The following is an 18,818-nucleotide window of genomic DNA, read 5'->3' as shown; positions in this document are numbered from 1 at the left end:
GCCGATGTGTATTGGCCTCAGTGACTCAGTTGTTGTGATTGCTGAGGGAGAGAGTTTGACCTTGGTAGTAAATATGAACTCTGGTGCTTAGGGCAGGAGGCACCTGAAGGTGTCCCAAAGAAATGGGGAATCATGGAGATAACTTGATTTAGTTTGTTCGCTTGGACATGGAAAACAAATCCTGACTCATTTCTGTGAGCTTTTGTCAGAAATGAATCTTAAAATTTACATATAATTAAATAAACATAATGAATGAACAGAATAGTTTATGGGGAGATGGGAGTTTGGGTGGGTTTTATTTCATTGAAAAATCCATTATAAAATACTTGGAAGTGATATAAGTAAGACGGTTAAAACAATAAAGTAGAATACAACTTGATTTATTACAGTACTTATATAACTCGATTTATTACAATATGCTATGAAGCACAGTATAACCTTATCTATTACAGTATGCTACAAAATACAGAATCACCCTATTTATTAGTGTGCTATTAAGTACAGTATAACTTGATTTATTTCAGTATGCTCCAGTTGGACCATGACCTTGACCAGCTGAGTTTGACAGAGAAGTCAGATGACTCCTCCTCCTCTAACTCCCCCACAGAGCCCCACTCTGCACCTGTCACCCCCGCCCACCGCCAGGAGAGACCACCCATCACTGTAGGATACCGCCGTGCCACGCAGGGGGGATTCCTGGAAGGACTTCTGGGATGTCTGAGGCCAGTGTGGACCATTATAGGGAAGGCCACCACAGCAGAGCTCAAGCAACAAGGTGAAACTTTAACTAGTACTCTTATACTGATACCTATAATAGCCAAGCAATATTTGGTACATAATGGGGAAGGAAAATCTTAACTTGTATGAGAGTTATGGATATGGAAGTTTATAACAGTTTTCTTTACTTTTTGAAAAATGAATAATATTTTGTCTTTAATGAAAAATACCCGAAATCAAAAGTGCTAACTTGGTCTTGTTTGTCGCAAGATTATAGTCATTTTAGAATATAAGATATACAGAAATGTAACTGGGGGAAAATACATTTTCAGAATAAGATAATCCTTTTAAAAAATTAAAATTACGAAAACTAGAGAATGAACTGTCTGGTAAGGATAACAGAAAGACTAAAGCTTAGGAAAACAGTTATAATACAGGTGAATGTAGGCCACAGTTCATCAGTCTTCTTCCCTTAAAAAATAATAAGGAAATAAATATACCAAAGGAAGGACATTCAGAGTTCAACTAATCAACCTGATGACCTGTTTGCTTGTATATTGCTGTGCTCAGCAGATTGTGGAGAATTTCAATGAAGGTCTAGTTTCCTTGTATGGGAGTTACATAGACACAATGAAATACACTTGACCCACTAGTGTGGTTCCTCAATATTCAATGTGTTTTATGTATTGTGATAGTGTACTATTACATTATTAGTATAACAGCCAAATTTACAATTTATGGTCTGCAACAGATCTACTTTTATCTATTTTCTCTATCTTTTTTGGAAATACCAGTTGTACTGGAGAGCTGGATTGACGTCTTTGCCATTTTTTAGCTGGCCCAAAGGAGGATTAGATATTCATATATGCATGCAAATGTGGCCCAGTTTATCTATCTGTGACAATAGAAACACTAATGGTCACCCTTGGGTATAACCTATTGCGTATATGAAGCAGCCCTACACTCTGACCTCAGTGTGCTCTCCAGTTATAACTACCGCCTAATGATTCTATACCCGAGTATTGAATACATCAGTAATATACTAGTATCCTTGTCTCGGGTTGTGTATGGCCTGAGGGCTACACTGTCTTTGTTCTCATTTCTTCCCAGTATTATATATGTTTATGTGTTGATATTTTCAAGGTGCTTGAAGCTTAGAACCTATTGTGATATTATATTGAACGATTGCAAGATTCAGATTAAACTCAAACAATGAGTGGGCCGATCATTCAATTCAGATTGTTCAGTTTATAAACAGAGCTAGCATTTACTCTTTCCTGGTAAACGCGGATCAATTTGATATAAAAAGCTTCGATTGCCTGTGTAAGGCAGGGATATGTAAATACACCTAAATAGGTAGATGGGCTGTAGATTGTAGCAGCTGGCTGGATATTGACGTCACGGCTGATGTTAGGTTAATCCTCCCAATTCTTTGCCATCATGTTCCCTCAGTAGCCAGGACATAGTTTATTCATGGGGAGAAAGTTACTGAAAGCTATTTGTTGCTACCTGTGTGGAGACAAGCTCAGAGGTACTTACAATGTCGGATTTTTAAATTTTCTCATTATTTTTCTGTTTGACGACATTTCACTTTTTGCCTACGTGGGAGTGATAGGATGATGGCTGCCATATGTTGGGCTAAAGACTCCTGAATTATCTACTTGTATTGAAAAAAATCCTTACCAATCGGTAACTAGGAAGTTTAAATGAATATTGTAATTTTGGTCTCTTAATATCATTGGGTTTTTTTTACACTTTAAAATTAAAGGAAAGCTGAACAAGGTTTATTGGTTTTTGTTATTTGATCACATCAGTATATACAATCATAACAAGTTGTTTTGATTACCGGTATTTTGAATCACCTTGATATTTATTATTTTTTGCAATTTCATGTTTATCACAATTTGTTATGCTTTTAAACCTAATGTCATGAGACTCCTAATTAGGTCACATGGCGATATATCGCAGCTGCTGTAGGCTACACAAAGGGCATAGAGGCATAGCTTATCAGGGAGCTATAAATGAGATCAATATATTGAGTCCTTCTTTATTTGAATTTGATGAAGGGCTATAATTTGCAGTGATAGCTTTAGCAGACCAGGTGTGCATTACAAGTCAACGACCTTAAAATCAGGCAGACCTATTGAAAATATCTCTTTATAAACAATAAAAATGCATAAGGTCTTCCTCTTTCTTGCAGCCAGAGGAAAAGAAAAAAAATACCAGTACCCATAAATAATACATGTATTGGTATGACAGCAATTAAAGTGCATAGATAATTGACTGTTTGAATCAAATTTAATGTAATGTTTCAGATGACTGGGAGATCCCCTTTGAAAATATCACAGACTTGCAATGGTTGGGCAGCGGGGCCCAGGGGGCTGTTTTCCTCGGCAAACTGAATGGGGAGGAAGTGGCCGTCAAAAAGGTCAGGGATGTCAACGAAACGGATATCAAGAACCTGAGGCGACTCAACCATCCAAATGTCATCACGTTCAAGTAAGTGAAATCTTGTTCAGTTGAAAGGGAAGGGGATAAGTGGTATTGACTGTGTAATGTGGTGGGAGGAATGCTCTGTCTCTGAAAGTTCTCATGTAGTCCCTGTAGACTTATCTGATGCCACTGTCAAAGGTTACGTAACCTGCAAGATCAGCAATTCTGCTTTCCTTACAAATCTGCATTAGAATGTAAAAAAGTATATTAAAATCTTGGAACCTATTAACTTTAACATGCCATTGTCTGATCGTGTATATTGATTATGCATATTCTTTGGTGTTTTTAATGCTGCTTTTAGCTGCATCATTCATTGCTTGTCAGTCTAATATGGAAAGTATAAAAATTTGGTAATCCAACCATGGACCTAAAGGGCCTATACATTTTTCATGCACGGAATATGCCAATGAATTCAGTGTCTGCAAATTTTAGAGTCTGAAAATTATCTTTAAGCTCTCCACATAATTATAGACTGGTAATACATACTCATTTTGGAATAAATTGGAGTTGATGTAATGCAGCATTCAACAATTTACTGAAACGGGGAGGTAGACCTACATGTTACGTTATGCTGAAGTCTTTGGGGAGTTTAAAAGAAAAATGCATTTAAAGTCTAATGAAAATGCTTCAATGTCGGTGTTTTTTGATATGGAATTTTTTTGTCTCGTAGGGGTGTGTGTACGCAAGCTCCGTGTTATTGCATCATCATGGAGTACTGTCCCTACGGTCAGTTGTATGAAGTCTTGAGGGACGGGAAGGAGATCCCACCTGCTCTGATCCTGGACTGGGCCAAGCAGATAGCCAGTGGCATGCACTACCTTCACAGTCACAAGATCATTCACAGGGACCTCAAGTCACCTAAGTAAGGCGGCCATTCATATTCAAATGCAGCTACACAAGTTCAGACAACATATTATTCTGTCATAGATATGCATATAAAAAAAAAATCAATAAAAGTGAAAAACAATTACCAGTACAGATGTGCATGAAGATTAAAACTTTTGTCAAGCAAAATTTGTTTTATTTTTCCTAGTGTTCTTGTTGCCAAAAATGATGTTGTGAAAATATCCGACTTTGGCACAAGTCGAACCTGGAATGAAAAGTCTACAAAAATGTCCTTTGCGGGAACTGTAGCATGGATGGCACCAGAGGTGATCAGAAACGAGCCATGTTCTGAGAAAGTGGATATATGGTAATACATTTCTTCAGGAGTCCTTGCTCCATCACATAATTTGATTCATCCCTTGTAGAAAGTTAATCGAGTAGAAATTTCATTAGCTGTCTCTTCACTTCATTAACATTGGTTTTAAGGAAATTGTCTTACATATTTCTGTTTCATGATCAATTTAGGTCCTTTGGGGTGGTTGTGTGGGAACTTTTGTCGTCAGAAATTCCGTACAAGGATGTGGATTCCTCTGCTATTATCTGGGGAGTAGGAAGCAACAGCTTACATCTTCCTGTTCCCTCTACATGTCCAGAAGGATTCAAATTGCTGATGAGACAATGCTGGTAATGGAATTATCTGTATTTTTTCTTCCATAGTTTTCTGCTGTGGGAATATGGAGATGATTTGGTACTGGGGTTAGAATTGTAAAAAAAAAAAAAAAAATGTTATGAATAAAACTTTGAGTTTCCAGTAACTGGTTCAGAAAAATTAGTTAGTGCTCAATTCTTGCAATTTACAGTTTGCAATTTTTATCTTACAGGGAAGCTAAAACCAGGAACAGACCCTCCTTCAAGCAAGTGCTAATGCACTTAGAAATAGCTACACCTGAGCTTCTTAAATACTCGTACCAAGACTTTATTACTGCACAGGTAGATGTGATTCTTATTTTACCTAAATGAATAAAGTCAATCTTAGAAATTTTAATTGAGATATGGACTATAAATGCAAAGGTTGTGAATTTTATCTTACTTAAATTTACAGGCTATATGGAAGGATGAAATCAAGGAACAGTTACAACTGATTAGATGTGAGGGAACACATATGCCTCATCTTGAGGAGGAACTCATTAAACGTAGAAGAGAGGAGCTCAGGTGGGCATAAACTTCTGATGAAATTAATTAATTATACCAATGTCATCAGCTCTGAACTATATTGTGGCCTTAGTGTTCTATCATTAAGTTCTTATTATGATGACCATGTACATGCAATTTAAAATTTTTGTAGACATGCTCAAGATGTACGCGAGCACTACGAGAGGAAGCTCGAGCGAGCCAACAACCTGTACATGGAGCTCACTGCATGTATGCTACAGTTGGAGAAGAGGGAAAGAGAATTGTTAAAGTGAGTGGGAGGGAATTGTAGAATATTCCTACTCCAGATGCTTCCTTCTTGCATTCAAAACTGGTTTCAACCTGTTTTGATTTAAGACTTAATGCCTAACCTGTAATTAAAATGTGTTAAAATTAATTTTTAAGACACTCTTTGAGATGCAAACATAAAATTTTTAGGATTTAACAGGATATTAGAAAAGTCAATGTTATATGTACCAAAAAAAAAATCAGTTCCTGGATTTTGGTAATTAAACAGAAAAAAATCTGAATTTTACTGGATAAAACCAGGAATGTTGTATAACGAATTGCGTTGCAAATTCTAGATCAGGGATGCTGTCAATTTTCATACAAATTGTGATTAATTGTGACTCATTTTTATGTTTGAGGTTTTTAATTTGTTCCCAAATGAAAAATGCGTCTTGAAAAAGTAAAATAATTAACTGCATAATTTGTGGGTATCCGCTTTTTTATGAATCATGAGAAGAGTTTTCAATTTCTGATTTTTGGTGATAATATTCCTCATTTATGTATTCATTAACATTGTGTTGTATTACATATATTTACACATATATTAAGTCATATTTTCTAGGAATTAATACAATATATGTAATGATGTCTTTCTCTTTACAGGCGTGAACAGCAACTGGCCATGTATTCCAAGACAAGGAAGAGCATAGTTAGACCTGTGATAAGAGCACAGGAGCGGATTGATCGACTCAGCAAGAAGAGAGCGTACAAGTCCGGCTCAGAACTCACAAGGTGGGGCAGCTGCATAGAATCTGTGGAATGTTCTAGAATCTGTTACACAAGAACAATAACTCATTCTTGTTCTGACATCAATATCAATATTTTTGTCATTCGTATGAGAAAAGCACTCGGTGAGAAGAGATGATTTTTTTAGTATCTTCACTGATATGCATAAATGACAATGTTATACTCTTTGATCTTTTCAGCCCAGATAATCCTGAGGGAATAATGGACAGCAGCATGACTACAAGTTCAGAACAGGTTTTACCATCTCCCACAAAACTACGCATGCGTAAAAGCCGTCATCGTCGAAGCAACAGTAAAGGCAGCCTCGGTAGCATCTTTTCAAGTCCGGCAAAGGCAGTGGTGGAAGCAGAGGAGGATTTGAGCGAGTACCATCTCAGACACTGTGATGAAATGGATGTCACTCCACGCGTTTTCAAATTCATGGGGCCTGGAACAGCCCTCAGGGAGTACAAGTCGACAGAGGATTTACATCTACCCATGAGTGATAGTGACCACACTCACCGGCCGTCTGAACTCAAACAAGTGGACGAAGTTGCCGAGAAAAGTGTAAATGATGTTTGTTTTGGGTGTGACGGAGTTTGTAGTGATCACACATGTAGCAGTAAGCGGTCCAGTCGAATAAGTGCTGACATTGAGAGCAACGCAGGAGATTCCCCTTGCTCACCCTGCCCAATGAGTCCATCTCAAACAATGTGCGATATAGAGGAAAACTGTGTAAATGAAAACCAATCAAAAGAGCAGACAGATCTTGCAGTGGAAAATGAGACAAGTTTTTCACGGGATAAGGACTCCAATGAAAACATTAGCAACTTCCCAGTCAGGAGTGGACTAACGCATATAGGTGGAGATTCCCTGTGCACTAGTGACTTACACAATGAAGAAGATAACACTGTCATATATAATTGTGTTAAACGAACTTCTAGTGATTCAGAAATTCGAAGGTCGCCAAAATTAATGCAGCACAGACTTTCCAGTATTGACTCTTTAGATTCTGCTCCTGCTGTGGGAAGGGAGAGAAGAAGAGCTAGGGCACACAAGGTAAAAACTTGCAAAAAAAATCTTTTTAAAAAATCAAAATGAAATTAACCTAAAGAATTTCTTACCTCTTTCCATAACACAAAGATCGATGTGCATGACATAAACTTGATACTGTATTATGTTTTCAGTTTTCTTTTGTGTACTTCTTTCACCTCTTTACTTCATTATGATTATATTTGATATATAACAGAATTCGGAGGATTCTTGGTCTGAAGAGGAGGGGGAAGTGAGTGAATATGAGCATGCGAATAGGAAGCGAAGGTCGTATTGTTCCACGCTGAGCTCCGAGGGCTGTCTGTCGGAGGATGAGAACAACACCAGCGATCATTCCACGTCCTTCAATGGTGACGGACTGCTCTCTACAAACAGCTCGGAGAACCTGCAGATGGAGCTAGCTAATTGTGCTGTGACTTCTGACGGGCTGTCGGACAAAGAGCTGACTGTTAGGAAGATGGCACAGCAAGTATCCAACTCACCAGAGAGGGTCTTCAAGGTAATTATTAACACCAATTCAGATGCTCATCTGAGCTGTGTTAGCAGCAAATAGAAAAACAAACTAATCCTAAAAAAAAAAGACCTGTAAAACTCAATCATGTCTTTGAAATTTATTACGGAGCAATTTCAGGTTCTCTAATTTTCAACTCTTTACCATCTACAGCTTTATAAAAAGGTGGCTGTAGATTCAACTTTTGCAAATTTTGAAATCTCATAATATTTTTTTACAGACATCGGATAGCAGTTCAGACTCGGACGAGTGCTCAGACATTACAGTATCAACCACGGTACACCGCGCACAGCCCTACGAATCCCACGCCTGGTGACAGTGTACGGAAGATTAACTGTCAAATTACAATGGCATATATCTTAGACTGTGTATAAACATAGATTCCATGTTGAAATGGACCCAGTGACAAGGAAATTTTTTTATTTCGTTGCTATTTATAAGGTTGTTGATAATTGAAATATCAGTTATAGTCCTGTTGTTGATATCACTGTGCATCATACTCAGTACATTGTCTGCATATCATTACACATCTGTGCTTCATAATCACTGTGTTAAAGGTAGCTATATCACTTTAAAAAGTTCATTCTGTGCATTGATGTGTCATATGGTGACATAATGCTTTGGAATCCAAAATATATAATATATACTGCAGTGTTGCCATGCAATGCAGAGCCCTGTTTTAAATATTTGTTTGAATTATAGGGATTAGTATTTTGGCCTGATTTTAAATTACAGGTGTCCCAATGTTAAATTTTCTTTTTTCAATTAAAACATGATAATTTACATATTCTACAGTTCAAAGTACTTAATGTATTTCTGCAAGTCTGATAGAAATGAAGAAATCCAATATTTTGTATGAATGGACCATTGTCTCTTGTTATTGCGTGTATTCCCCCAAAGACCCCTAGTCTGAAACTAGTCCTATAAGATTCTTAAATTAATTGATATAGAGCATAGATTTTCCTATCAATTTTTATCTGAATGTCTTTATTAGTAATTTTTAAAAATTACCTAAATGAGTCAGAATTTTAAAAATTGTTAAAACTTAAAAAGTTCTTACGTATGAAGAGAGCCATTTTAACAAGACCATTTTCTGTCTTGTAGAAAGATACGAGTTTGAATTTATCACAAACTAAAACACACAAGTTCATGACTCATTTTCACGGAACAGTATTTTGAATTGTTATTTTGGGTACAATTATTTTAATGTGTAATATTATAGTTTTTGTTACCCCAACCAGCAAGTTCTAGCATGGCTGTTACCCCCCAGGGACCTGTTCTTTTCATTCATATTTTGCAGTGCTTCCAATTTACTGGATTTATTTTGCCTTCCATTCAATGTATCCAGAAACAAGTATAACCAACCAAGTCATATTTTGATGATGATTTCCATTTTACATTATGATGTTTGGGAAACACGATTCTACCATAGTTTACTTTTTTCGGATTTTGTTGTACATATCATATTCAGGATTGCAGCCTGGTTTACCTCTTGGTACAATTTTTTTTTGTATAGAATTTTTTAATTTACCTTTGTTTGCCAAGTGCTCATTTTTATTTGACTTTTTTTTATTCTGTTGAAACATTCCAATATTTTATTGAAATATTGTTGACTGTTGTATGTTTTTATCTTATTGTTGATACAATTTTTCAGAACTTCTACATACATATGACAAGCAAGTTTTGTTTTCAGAATGTGCTTCTTTGAGTTTTGCACAAGTAAAATTTGGCCACATTTAGACGAGCAATAATTGTGCTGGAGAGCAGATGTAAACTATGTGGTATATTAATTGATTTTATTGATAGCAAATGTGTATATAGAATGCATTTTAACAAGGCCAATACTGCTTTATGTCATCTCTTATCTGTTTATTGCAGATGATCATGATTCAATGGTGTTTTTTAAACACTGTCCTCTGACTATAAAAAAAAAGTCTTTATTGTGTTGGAATTGTAAATAAAAAGTCTGTGACAAATATGTTGTGTTTTGCCTTTTTGATACATCAGAATTATAAAAGCCATTACTCCATCAATGATACAAAATTTCCACAGAAATACTGTATACATGTAGTATGTATCAAAGCAGAAAGTATTTCCGTGTTATGATAAACATTCCCAGTTGGAATCCTAAGAAGAGTCATTTTCTCTGTGACAGAAACTATTATTTAAGATTTAAAACGGGGGAGAAACAAAGTCTGAACATGGAAATCAATCTTTTTTAAAATACATGTGCGTCCACAAAAAAACACCCCCAATTTTCACGAGGACAAGACAGATGCACATTGTAATTAATCAGAAATCCCCAGTCTGTCTTGCCTCTCTTCTCTCCCAATTTCATTTGGCCTAGAAACTCATGAGAAATTGTGTAAGAGAAGCAAGACAGACTGTTTTTGTTTTTGAGGTTTTTTTTTTTAACAAAAGAACTGCACAGAAGCCAAGGCACTGCACATACGTACATGTACATCATTTTTACATGCACATAATAATAACGAAATACATGTTAAGTTGCTTAGGTTCTCTTAATTTACTGTAAAACAATAATGAAGTACATGTATACAACTGTGTGATAAGTTTTAATTAACATGAAAGTATGATAAATATATTAAATTACTGTCCATGTGAAATCTTTGCTCATGGATATACTTTCAGCCATATACCATATTACACTGGCATTATTGCACATAAATGTCTAACCAATCAGGAAAACTACATCCTACATTGAAAGTGAGCATATAGCTGAAGGTTGGAATGTACAACATGTGACAGATCTTAAACTAAAGCAGATCAGTTAGGCAAGAACTTTCAGGGCAACGTGTCTCAGAAAAAACTCAACATCCAAGAGATCCCCAAGATGAAGTCAAATGTATACACATGTATGCTTTTCAATGACACTTTCTCCAGCTTCAATGTTCTGACTGATTTAAAAAAAAAACCGACACATTGTGTTGCTATAACCCTAATGATTGCTTGACAGTTCTATGAGCTATCTCCATAAACTTCTCTCTGTTATCTCTCCATGTTTTTGCTGCATCTACATTTGCTGCACTTTCGTCATTGGGTTCTGTAATTATAGTTTTAAAATGGAGAGATATATACATATTCAATACTTTTGTACAGTAAATGAATTGATGAAACATTGGTTAAAACTGGAATACAATTCAAGCCATATACAGTTCATGCTTGTCTGTAGTTTATTTGATGCTCCGACAGTGGGAGCCAATTACCTCCCCTTAACAAGAACTCTTCACCATTATGAGTAAAAACAAGGAGAAGCCAAAATTGAACCAATATCAAAATCAAAAGATTACAAAACTAGACACAACTTGAATTCTTACTACTAGTATTTATAAGTTTTTTAGCTGGAGAAATTCTAACTTAAGAGAAAACAATTAATCCATAAGCACAACTTGAAACAAATCAATTCAGTTGCACTGTTAACATGTATTATGCATGTATGATTATAATTACCTGCCAGCATACTGACAACAGAAAGCAGGATTTTTTCTACACTTTGCACTGGGCTCCAGCGTTCAGCACTAGTTTCATATCCCATAGGATCATCCCCGGGGGCATGTAGGATAGAGATGCACACTCTTCCATCCGGGTATACTACAAAACAGGGTTTAAAACTAAGGCTTCATAGATATATAACTGCAACATTCTAGTCTACATGTATTTACTCCACTTTACATGCACCCTTGTACATCACATTATATTCTACATGCATAGATTACATGGAATAAATAGAGCATGGTAAATGTTGCTGCATGAAAAACTCATTTTAATAGTGACATTTACTCAACAGTGTGTATATCAAGAAATTAAGAAAAAATAGTGGAAGTGTGTGGTTACAATATCTTTAAAAATTAACTTTAATTTCTTAATTAATACTTAGACTATCAAGGTACAGCATTTGTCTGACATGAACTATACATGTTACCTTTTGAAGAGCAAATCAAACAATCAAATGACATTCCGACAATTTGATAAAAAACTTTGTGTGATTTAAAAATTATACCTACTGTTTGGGTGAAACAAATCACAGGTAAATTTCATTTTAGGTGGACTCAATGGGTAATCTGGAGGAAAAGTTAAACGAGAAGGAAAGACTCCTCCTTCAAAACATGTTCCTTCTGGGCCCCTAGAAAATATCATTTATTACATCAAGGGTTTTTTTTTCTTAAACTAAAAGAATATAGATAGTTTTTATGTTTTAATCATTATAATAGTATGGTAGATTACTTTATTTCAAGAATAAATGTATATAAGAAGTATCTCTTCTTTACTTGATTGATAAAACTTAAAGACTCTTGTGGTCATGCACAGGTCTAGAGGGGGAAAGAGAGGGGGGTGGGGGTGTCTGCTCCCCCATTAGAAAATTCAAGCTTATTTAAGGGGGAGGTAAATATACATAAGGTAGTACAATAATCAATTTATTAACATTTACTGTATTTACTTTTCAATAAAAACTACAAATATACCAGAAATATTGATTGCTATATTGTTTGACCAATTCTTGATCTGATCACGATTCACGAGTGGCATATTTTCACTAAAAATTAAATAAAATGCATATATATATACATACATAATATATGCTTCCCATTCAAAAAAGTTTTCTTCATCCAGTGGTCCAGCTATAATTCCTTCTGGTGGATTTAAAGTTAATTCTATAGAAAAAAAACCCCATAAAATATTGTGTAAGTGTCAAAATCATACATTCTACATTATCCACCGGGGCTACTTACACTGGCGTCGGAAGCAAATTGAAAGTGGGGGGGGGGGGCTAGAAAAATCCTCAGAAATATTTCCCAAAACCATGAAAATCTTAATGGTTTTCACAGACATTCTTAAATGAAACAAAATAAAATATACCATGAACATTTGTATCATTTGTTGCTATTGTTCTTAAATGCATACAATAATTTGTAACATACACATACACGAACATGGCCTGAGCATTTTAATTAGTCAACAATTAATCCACCATGAACGGAACCGTTAAATAATTAGTTTTTATTGCAATCTCATTTGGAGAACTAAATGATGAGTATCTGAAGAAGTCGATATCGCGTTTTTTAAAACATTTTTTTTTAAATTATCTATAAAACAAAGTTGCTTAAATAAAACCAAGTCCAAGTCTTTTAAATATTTGTTTGATTCATATATATGGAAAGTACTACGAGATGTAACATTGAACAGTCAATTTGCTTTGAATATATTTCTATATTCTCCTGGAGAAAACGTACCCGTTAAATTGGGTACGTTTTCTCCTGGGTACGTTTTCTCTTGGGTACGTTTTCTCCTGATACCCCTAGCCCCCCCCCCCGGTTCCGACGCCTATGACTTATACCATACATCATTTATATACATGATTTACTTAACAGTTATAGAATCTGACATAAACATAAAAGATAAAAAAAAAAACACATAATGCCCGGGCCCATTAATAATGATATATTCTCTTTTACCTGTTTACTGGTCTACTTTGGGTTAACTGGTTAAGGTAGATAAAACTTGTAAAACAAGTCCTATCAAAGGAAACTAAGACTGATAAGGAAGAAAACATTCGTTAAACAACTTACGTTTATATTCTGCCATCAGCCTTTTTAGGGCTGACCCGGCCATTTCAAAAATGAAAGATAAAAATTATATTATGGTCCTGGTAGTGACAAACTCATTTGCTCTCTAATCAAAGAAGTTACGAATAATCAATTGATCACGTGACTTATTTGAGTGATCTTATTGGACACAAGAAGCGGTTGGTTTGAAAAAAATATCAGAATGTCTTCAGACGGTCCCTTAAAGGTTTGTGTGTGTACACATATTGAGTGAAAATGTTAATACCATTTTGAAATGAGATCAAGATGTCTCTTGACATATTTTGAGAAAATTGTTTTGAATGACCGATGCAGTCGGCGGTTTTTCTCAGATTTGCCATCGAAACTTGTATGTAATCTAACTTATACTAACTGAAAAACATAATAGATAAGGATACATAAGGCAATTTGTTATATATAATTGTTCCTGTTATTTCCATAGTTTTTTAAGCATATCTGTGTGATTGGGTTTTTTTACTTGTTTTGAATAAATATTGCAAAAATCTTAGTGTAGAATCGTTTTAAAAATATCGGGCTCGAAGTACAGCTTTACACATAAATGGAGGGAATGATGATTAGAAAGTAGTGATTATTGTCAGAATATAATAGAACTTGGTTAAACCTGAGTCAGCCACAGAGAAAATAGATTCAAAATGAATTAGCTCCCATCAGTAATTACCCGATTTGTGTTTTCAGACCCTGTTTAATAACATAAGTAAAAAGAATTCGGAAAAGACAACAAAGGATAAAGCCATGTCGGGGGATAATACAGACATCATGCATCTGCCTGCTGCAGCTGAAGGTGGTAAAGGTGAAAAGAAAAGACTGTCAATTGAAAGGATTTACCAGAAGAAGTCACAATTGGAACATATTCTTCTCCGTCCAGATACATACATTGGTTCTGTGGAATCAGTCACTCAGGTACAATAGTTGTCAGGTCCAGTACAATCTTCAGATTTAGCTATATAGCTTGAAGAAGCTAAATAGCTTTATTAAGCTATTCAGAGTAGCTTCATTTAGCTATTTTGTCATACATTTTTCTTAAATGTGTAATTTTTTCAGAATGTATAAAAAATCGCACTTTAATGCAGTGATAATTTTCAACTTTGAACTATTCTGTAAACAATGCATGTAAAGATTACTCATAAGTTTGCGTCTTCTTAAGAGACTTTGCAATTAAAAGTTTTGGGGCAACTGATTCATGACCACACAGATACTTCTTGAATGAAATATAAAGGAGGTCAGTTATGGTGAACAAGATAATTGATTGGTAATATTAATTTATCACAATGAGAAGAAATCATAGTTATCCACGCCTCATTGCACACAAAGTGGTGAACAGTTACCCAAACAATGGAAATATATTTTTTTGCTTAAAAGTGTTTAAAAGCTGCAGTGTTAAAGCTATCTTTAATTTGGGTCAAGTTTATAATGGTCAATGGTGCAAATATGTCAGAGTAGCAAGTTAATTGCGATTTTTTGTCCATTTCTTACAATAAATATTTTCTTCAAAAGCTGCATATAAATAGCTTTATTAAGCTATTTTGAATAGCTTTTCAAGCTATATAGCTAAATCAAGAGATTGTACTGGACCTGGTTGTATTAAAGAACTGTAATTTCTTCTTATATCTTCACATGAATTTCAAATTTGGCAATTTTATTCATTTTAAAAATGTAAATATGTGATTATATTATCATTAACTTGAACTGGTACATCAAATTGCAAAAATAAAAGGGAGAAAAAAGAATATCAATAAATGTATTAAGGTAGCAGGGGACAGCTTTTTTTTCAATACAAATCACTGTAGCCAGCGATGTGTCATTGGAACTCTATAACTAGAATTTCCCCAGTTCCTATTCAGCACAAATACCTTTAGTTCACTCCTTATAAGGCCAATCACCAATTTCAGAGGAAAAGTACTAGTTGGAATGTGTATAAATTTCTACAAAGTGGTTTTATTGAGATTTCAACCCTTTCATGTTTCGCCCCTTTTTACATGATTTTTTAACTTTTTAGACCTCCCCCAGCTAATTCCCTGCAAAGGGTTGCTATTCCATACTGTGTGCATGTTGCATCATCACGTGTCTGAAACTTACCTGTGTATAGTTTAGTATGTCCCATCCACCTACTTTTTGTGTCAATTTACCTCCTGTCTGTAACTTTAGTCTTGCAATTTTACTGTGTAAAGTCAACACAACAGTCATAGCCATAGGTTTCGCATTTTACTTCTGATTCTCATGTACTTAACAGTAGGGACCTACATGTTGCATACCAATTTCAACAAGAAACAGCCCCCAACTAATGATAACCATTAACAATCATTTCATGATTTTAGCAACACTCAAAAGCTTTCAAGTACAGCAACTCTCAATTTTACAAAAATATTGACGGGTACTTTATCCAAAACTGTTTCGTGCTACTTAAAGGAAATTATTTTATTGAATTCATTTCTACTCTTTGAAATTAACTTTATGATATCCTTTTAGGCTATGTGGGTGTATGACTCAGACTTGGAACAAATGGTTCAACGAGACATCACTTTTGTGCCTGGATTGTACAAAATTTTTGATGAGATTATTGGTAAGAATTTTAGCATAATGTCAACTTCTATGAAATTAAGATAAATGCCCCTTTTTGGGGTATGGTTAAGAATATCAATTTGAAATGCACCATAAAACCTTTTGCAGTATGAGAAAAATTAATCAAGTAAGGTTACTTGTGTTTGTAGTCAATGCAGCTGACAACAAACAGAGGGATCCTGGTATGACCACAATGAAGATTGACATTGATCCGTAAGTTGTGCCGATCTATAACTGAATTACAGATCATTAAAACTATGGTGTTTTTTTTTAGCTATTTATCATTGTTTCATTGTAAGTGATCATTCACTCAATTTTGCTTCATTCAAAATTTGAAAACATTTATTTATTTATTTATTTATTTTTTTGCATAATATGATTGTATTATTTCTAGAGAGAACAACAAAATCAAAGTTTGGAACAATGGAAGGGGGATTCCTGTTATTGAACATAAAACGGAGAAGATGTATGTCCCAACAATGATATTTGGACACCTCCTGACATCTAGCAACTATGATGACAGCCAGAAGAAAGTTACAGGTACAGAGCTTATTTCATATATACAGGATTATTTTTTTTACAGTTTAGTAGTGTTTTATTTGTTCATCAAAATTGATGCTGTCCAACAATAATTTTTTGTGAATTATGTATTTGAACAGGTGGTAGAAATGGGTATGGAGCAAAGTTGTGCAACATTTTCAGTACAAAGTTCATCGTGGAAACATCTTGTAAGGAGTACCACAAAGCCTTCAAACAGGTAAGATTCTCTCTCATAGATTAAAAAAATGCCTCATTTGAGGGTGTTAAAGATGATTTATTAAAATTATTTTTTCAATTGGATTTTTGATAGACATGGATCGACAACATGGGGAAAACTAAAGAACCCACCATCACAGATGCCAAAAATGAGGACTTCACATCCATCACTTTCTTCCCTGACTTACAGAAGTTCAAAATGGAAAGTCTGACCAAGGACATGGTTGATCTGTTCACTCGCAGGGCGTATGACATTGCAGCTTCATCTAGAGGCGTCAAAGTTTTCCTGAATGGGAAAAGACTTCCAGTAATATATTAATATGAATGAAATAACACATTTACTAAATTCTTTAATTCAAAAAGTAGATATATGTCTAGATCTTGAAGATTGTTTATGATTTGTATATATATTGAGTAGGGCTGGGACAATACTGTACTTAGCCGATTCGGTACATATCACGATACATGAGATGCGATACGATACATATCACGATACATTGCAACTAAATGAAAACATGAATAAGGGTTAAAAATTTATTAAATCTGTCGATGTACTACCGCATGTCCAAAGTTATTTTGATATATTTAAAATGAGCGTTGCACAATTTACAAATTACTTTAGTCTCATATACACTACTTTTTCATAAACAAGTAATCCAAAAGTTGTCCACACTCCAGATTTAGCTTCCTAACAGTTTTGACAATTTTGCGAGGTTTTCCGCCATCTTTATACTTTTATATTAGGCGCGCGGACTAAAAATAGCCGATATATGAAGCTCGGATATTTTTGGAAAATAAAAAAAAGTTCGCTTAGGTATCGTTGTATTAATGGTAAATGTATCGATCCAAATATCATCAAAATAAATACCGTGATGCATCAGTGGATCGTCCCATCCCTAATATTGAATGGTTTTTACTTGACAGGTGAAAAATTTCAAAGATTACATCAACTTGTATGTGAAAGACAAAACAGATGATAATGGACAACCATTGCCTGTGATTCATGAGGCGGCCAATGAGCGCTGGGAGGTGGCGGTAACCTTGAGTGAAAAAGGCTTCCAGCAAGTCAGCTTTGTCAACAGCATTGCTACCACCAAGGTAAATTGACGCAGTATCACAGAGAAAACCCCCAAAATTTGATTTCTTAACATTATGAATATTCATGTATTTAGACATTGTTACTTATTTATCAAATTTTTGACAGGGGGGAAGGCACGTAGACAATGTTACAGATCAGGTTGTGACTAAGCTAATCGAAGTTGTGAAGAAAAAGAACAAAGGTGGAATTGCAATCAAACCTTTCCAAGTGAGTTTTGGAAGTAAAAGTGAATTTATGTTGAAAAATTGACTTTTAAAAGATGTACCTATATGCTTGCACACCACACATCCATGTTTTCTATTATAGGTAAAGAACCACCTCTGGATATTTGTCAATTGCCTGATAGAAAATCCAACATTTGACTCTCAGACCAAAGAGTCAATGACATTGCAAGCCAAACAGTTTGGATCAAAGTGCACTCTCTCTGAAAAATTCATTAATCAGGTAATTCTGCAAGTTGATCAACCAAAACTATTTACAGTAAAATGTTTTAGGTATGGGTTTTTTTTCATTGTGAGTATTTGTTATTGACTCTATAAAATTTCCTTCATTATTAAAGGTCAGTAAATGTGGAATTGTGGACAACATTTTGAGCTGGATGAAGTTCAAAGCACAAACTCAGTTGAACAAGAAGCTGACTTCAAGTAAAACTTCGAAGATGAAAGGAATTCCGAAATTGGACGATGCCAATGATGCAGGAACGAGGAATTCCCGCGACTGTACCCTGATCCTCACCGAAGGAGATTCAGCCAAGTCCCTGGCTGTCGCTGGTTTGGGTGTTGTAGGAAGGGACAAATACGGAGTGTTCCCCCTGAAGGGAAAAGTTCTCAATGTACGAGAAGCTACGCACAAACAGGTGGGTGTTAAATTCATTTATCATAAATACTTAATCATCATGAAATAACAATGTGTACTTACATGCAAATGTAGATTGCTGATGACATGTTTAGTTTAGTTCAGTTTAGAAATGAAATTCTTC

The 18,818-nt window shown here is 35.0% G+C and overlaps 3 protein-coding genes across 6 annotated transcripts in view; 2 read left to right on the top strand and 1 right to left on the bottom strand.

The window, feature by feature from the left end:
• LOC105343569 (mitogen-activated protein kinase kinase kinase 13) overlaps positions 1-9,778 on the top strand; it is a 28,568-nt gene extending 18,790 nt beyond the window's left edge. For 2 of the 3 annotated variants that reach the window (XM_034445392.2, XM_011450976.4), the window contains 12 exons: positions 525-775; positions 3,033-3,216; positions 3,881-4,072; positions 4,244-4,402; positions 4,561-4,719; positions 4,917-5,025; positions 5,138-5,247; positions 5,381-5,497; positions 6,118-6,246; positions 6,441-7,299; positions 7,490-7,792; positions 8,025-9,778. In XM_034445392.2, the coding sequence (XP_034301283.2) occupies positions 525-775; positions 3,033-3,216; positions 3,881-4,072; positions 4,244-4,402; positions 4,561-4,719; positions 4,917-5,025; positions 5,138-5,247; positions 5,381-5,497; positions 6,118-6,246; positions 6,441-7,299; positions 7,490-7,792; positions 8,025-8,120 (2,668 nt within the window). In that variant the 3' untranslated portion in view covers positions 8,121-9,778. Of the gene's footprint in view, positions 1-524; positions 776-2,058; positions 2,249-3,032; positions 3,217-3,880; positions 4,073-4,243; positions 4,403-4,560; positions 4,720-4,916; positions 5,026-5,137; positions 5,248-5,380; positions 5,498-6,117; positions 6,247-6,440; positions 7,300-7,489; positions 7,793-8,024 lie in introns of those variants that run through there. The other variant, XM_011450977.4, reaches the window with a different exon arrangement.
• A 580-nt stretch (positions 9,779-10,358) lies between these two features.
• Positions 10,359-13,533, bottom strand: LOC105343566 (ubiquitin-conjugating enzyme E2 G2). Its single transcript, XM_011450974.4, has 5 exons — positions 13,390-13,533; positions 12,393-12,474; positions 11,827-11,945; positions 11,273-11,413; positions 10,359-10,865 (listed from the first exon to the last, which is right to left on the bottom strand). The coding sequence occupies exons 1-5, from the start codon at positions 13,430-13,432 to the stop codon at positions 10,753-10,755; spliced, it is 498 nt and encodes a 165-aa protein (XP_011449276.1). The 5' UTR covers positions 13,433-13,533; the 3' UTR covers positions 10,359-10,752.
• The window catches only part of LOC105343567 (DNA topoisomerase 2-alpha), a 27,273-nt gene continuing 21,914 nt past the window's right edge, over positions 13,460-18,818 (top strand). The window contains exons 1-11 of one of the 2 annotated variants that reach the window (XM_034445391.2): positions 13,460-13,612; positions 14,101-14,325; positions 15,892-15,985; positions 16,134-16,197; positions 16,379-16,524; positions 16,644-16,741; positions 16,835-17,047; positions 17,665-17,838; positions 17,945-18,046; positions 18,146-18,283; positions 18,399-18,695. In XM_034445391.2, the coding sequence (XP_034301282.2) occupies positions 13,589-13,612; positions 14,101-14,325; positions 15,892-15,985; positions 16,134-16,197; positions 16,379-16,524; positions 16,644-16,741; positions 16,835-17,047; positions 17,665-17,838; positions 17,945-18,046; positions 18,146-18,283; positions 18,399-18,695 (1,575 nt within the window). In that variant the 5' untranslated portion in view covers positions 13,460-13,588. Of the gene's footprint in view, positions 13,613-13,645; positions 13,754-14,100; positions 14,326-15,891; positions 15,986-16,133; positions 16,198-16,378; positions 16,525-16,643; positions 16,742-16,834; positions 17,048-17,664; positions 17,839-17,944; positions 18,047-18,145; positions 18,284-18,398; positions 18,696-18,818 lie in introns of those variants that run through there. The other variant, XM_011450975.4, reaches the window with a different exon arrangement.

The sequence above is a fragment of the Magallana gigas genome, chromosome 2, assembly GCF_963853765.1.
Source record: "Magallana gigas chromosome 2, xbMagGiga1.1, whole genome shotgun sequence".
NCBI lineage: Eukaryota > Metazoa > Mollusca > Bivalvia > Ostreida > Ostreidae > Magallana > Magallana gigas.
This window is presented reverse-complemented; position numbering and strand designations above follow the sequence as displayed.

Excerpts from the sequence above, each read along its gene's own strand:
- LOC105343566 (XM_011450974.4), bottom strand. The coding sequence starts at position 13,432 with ATGGCCGGGTCAGCCCTAAAAAGGCTGATGGCAGAATATAAAC. Across the intron at positions 11,946-12,392 it reads GAATGGGAAGCATATATTAT|GGGCCCAGAAGGAACATGTT; the intron begins GTATGTATATAT and ends GATATTTTCTAG. Across the intron at positions 11,414-11,826 it reads TGATTTGTTTCACCCAAACA|TATACCCGGATGGAAGAGTG; the intron begins GTAGGTATAATT and ends CCTGTTTTGTAG.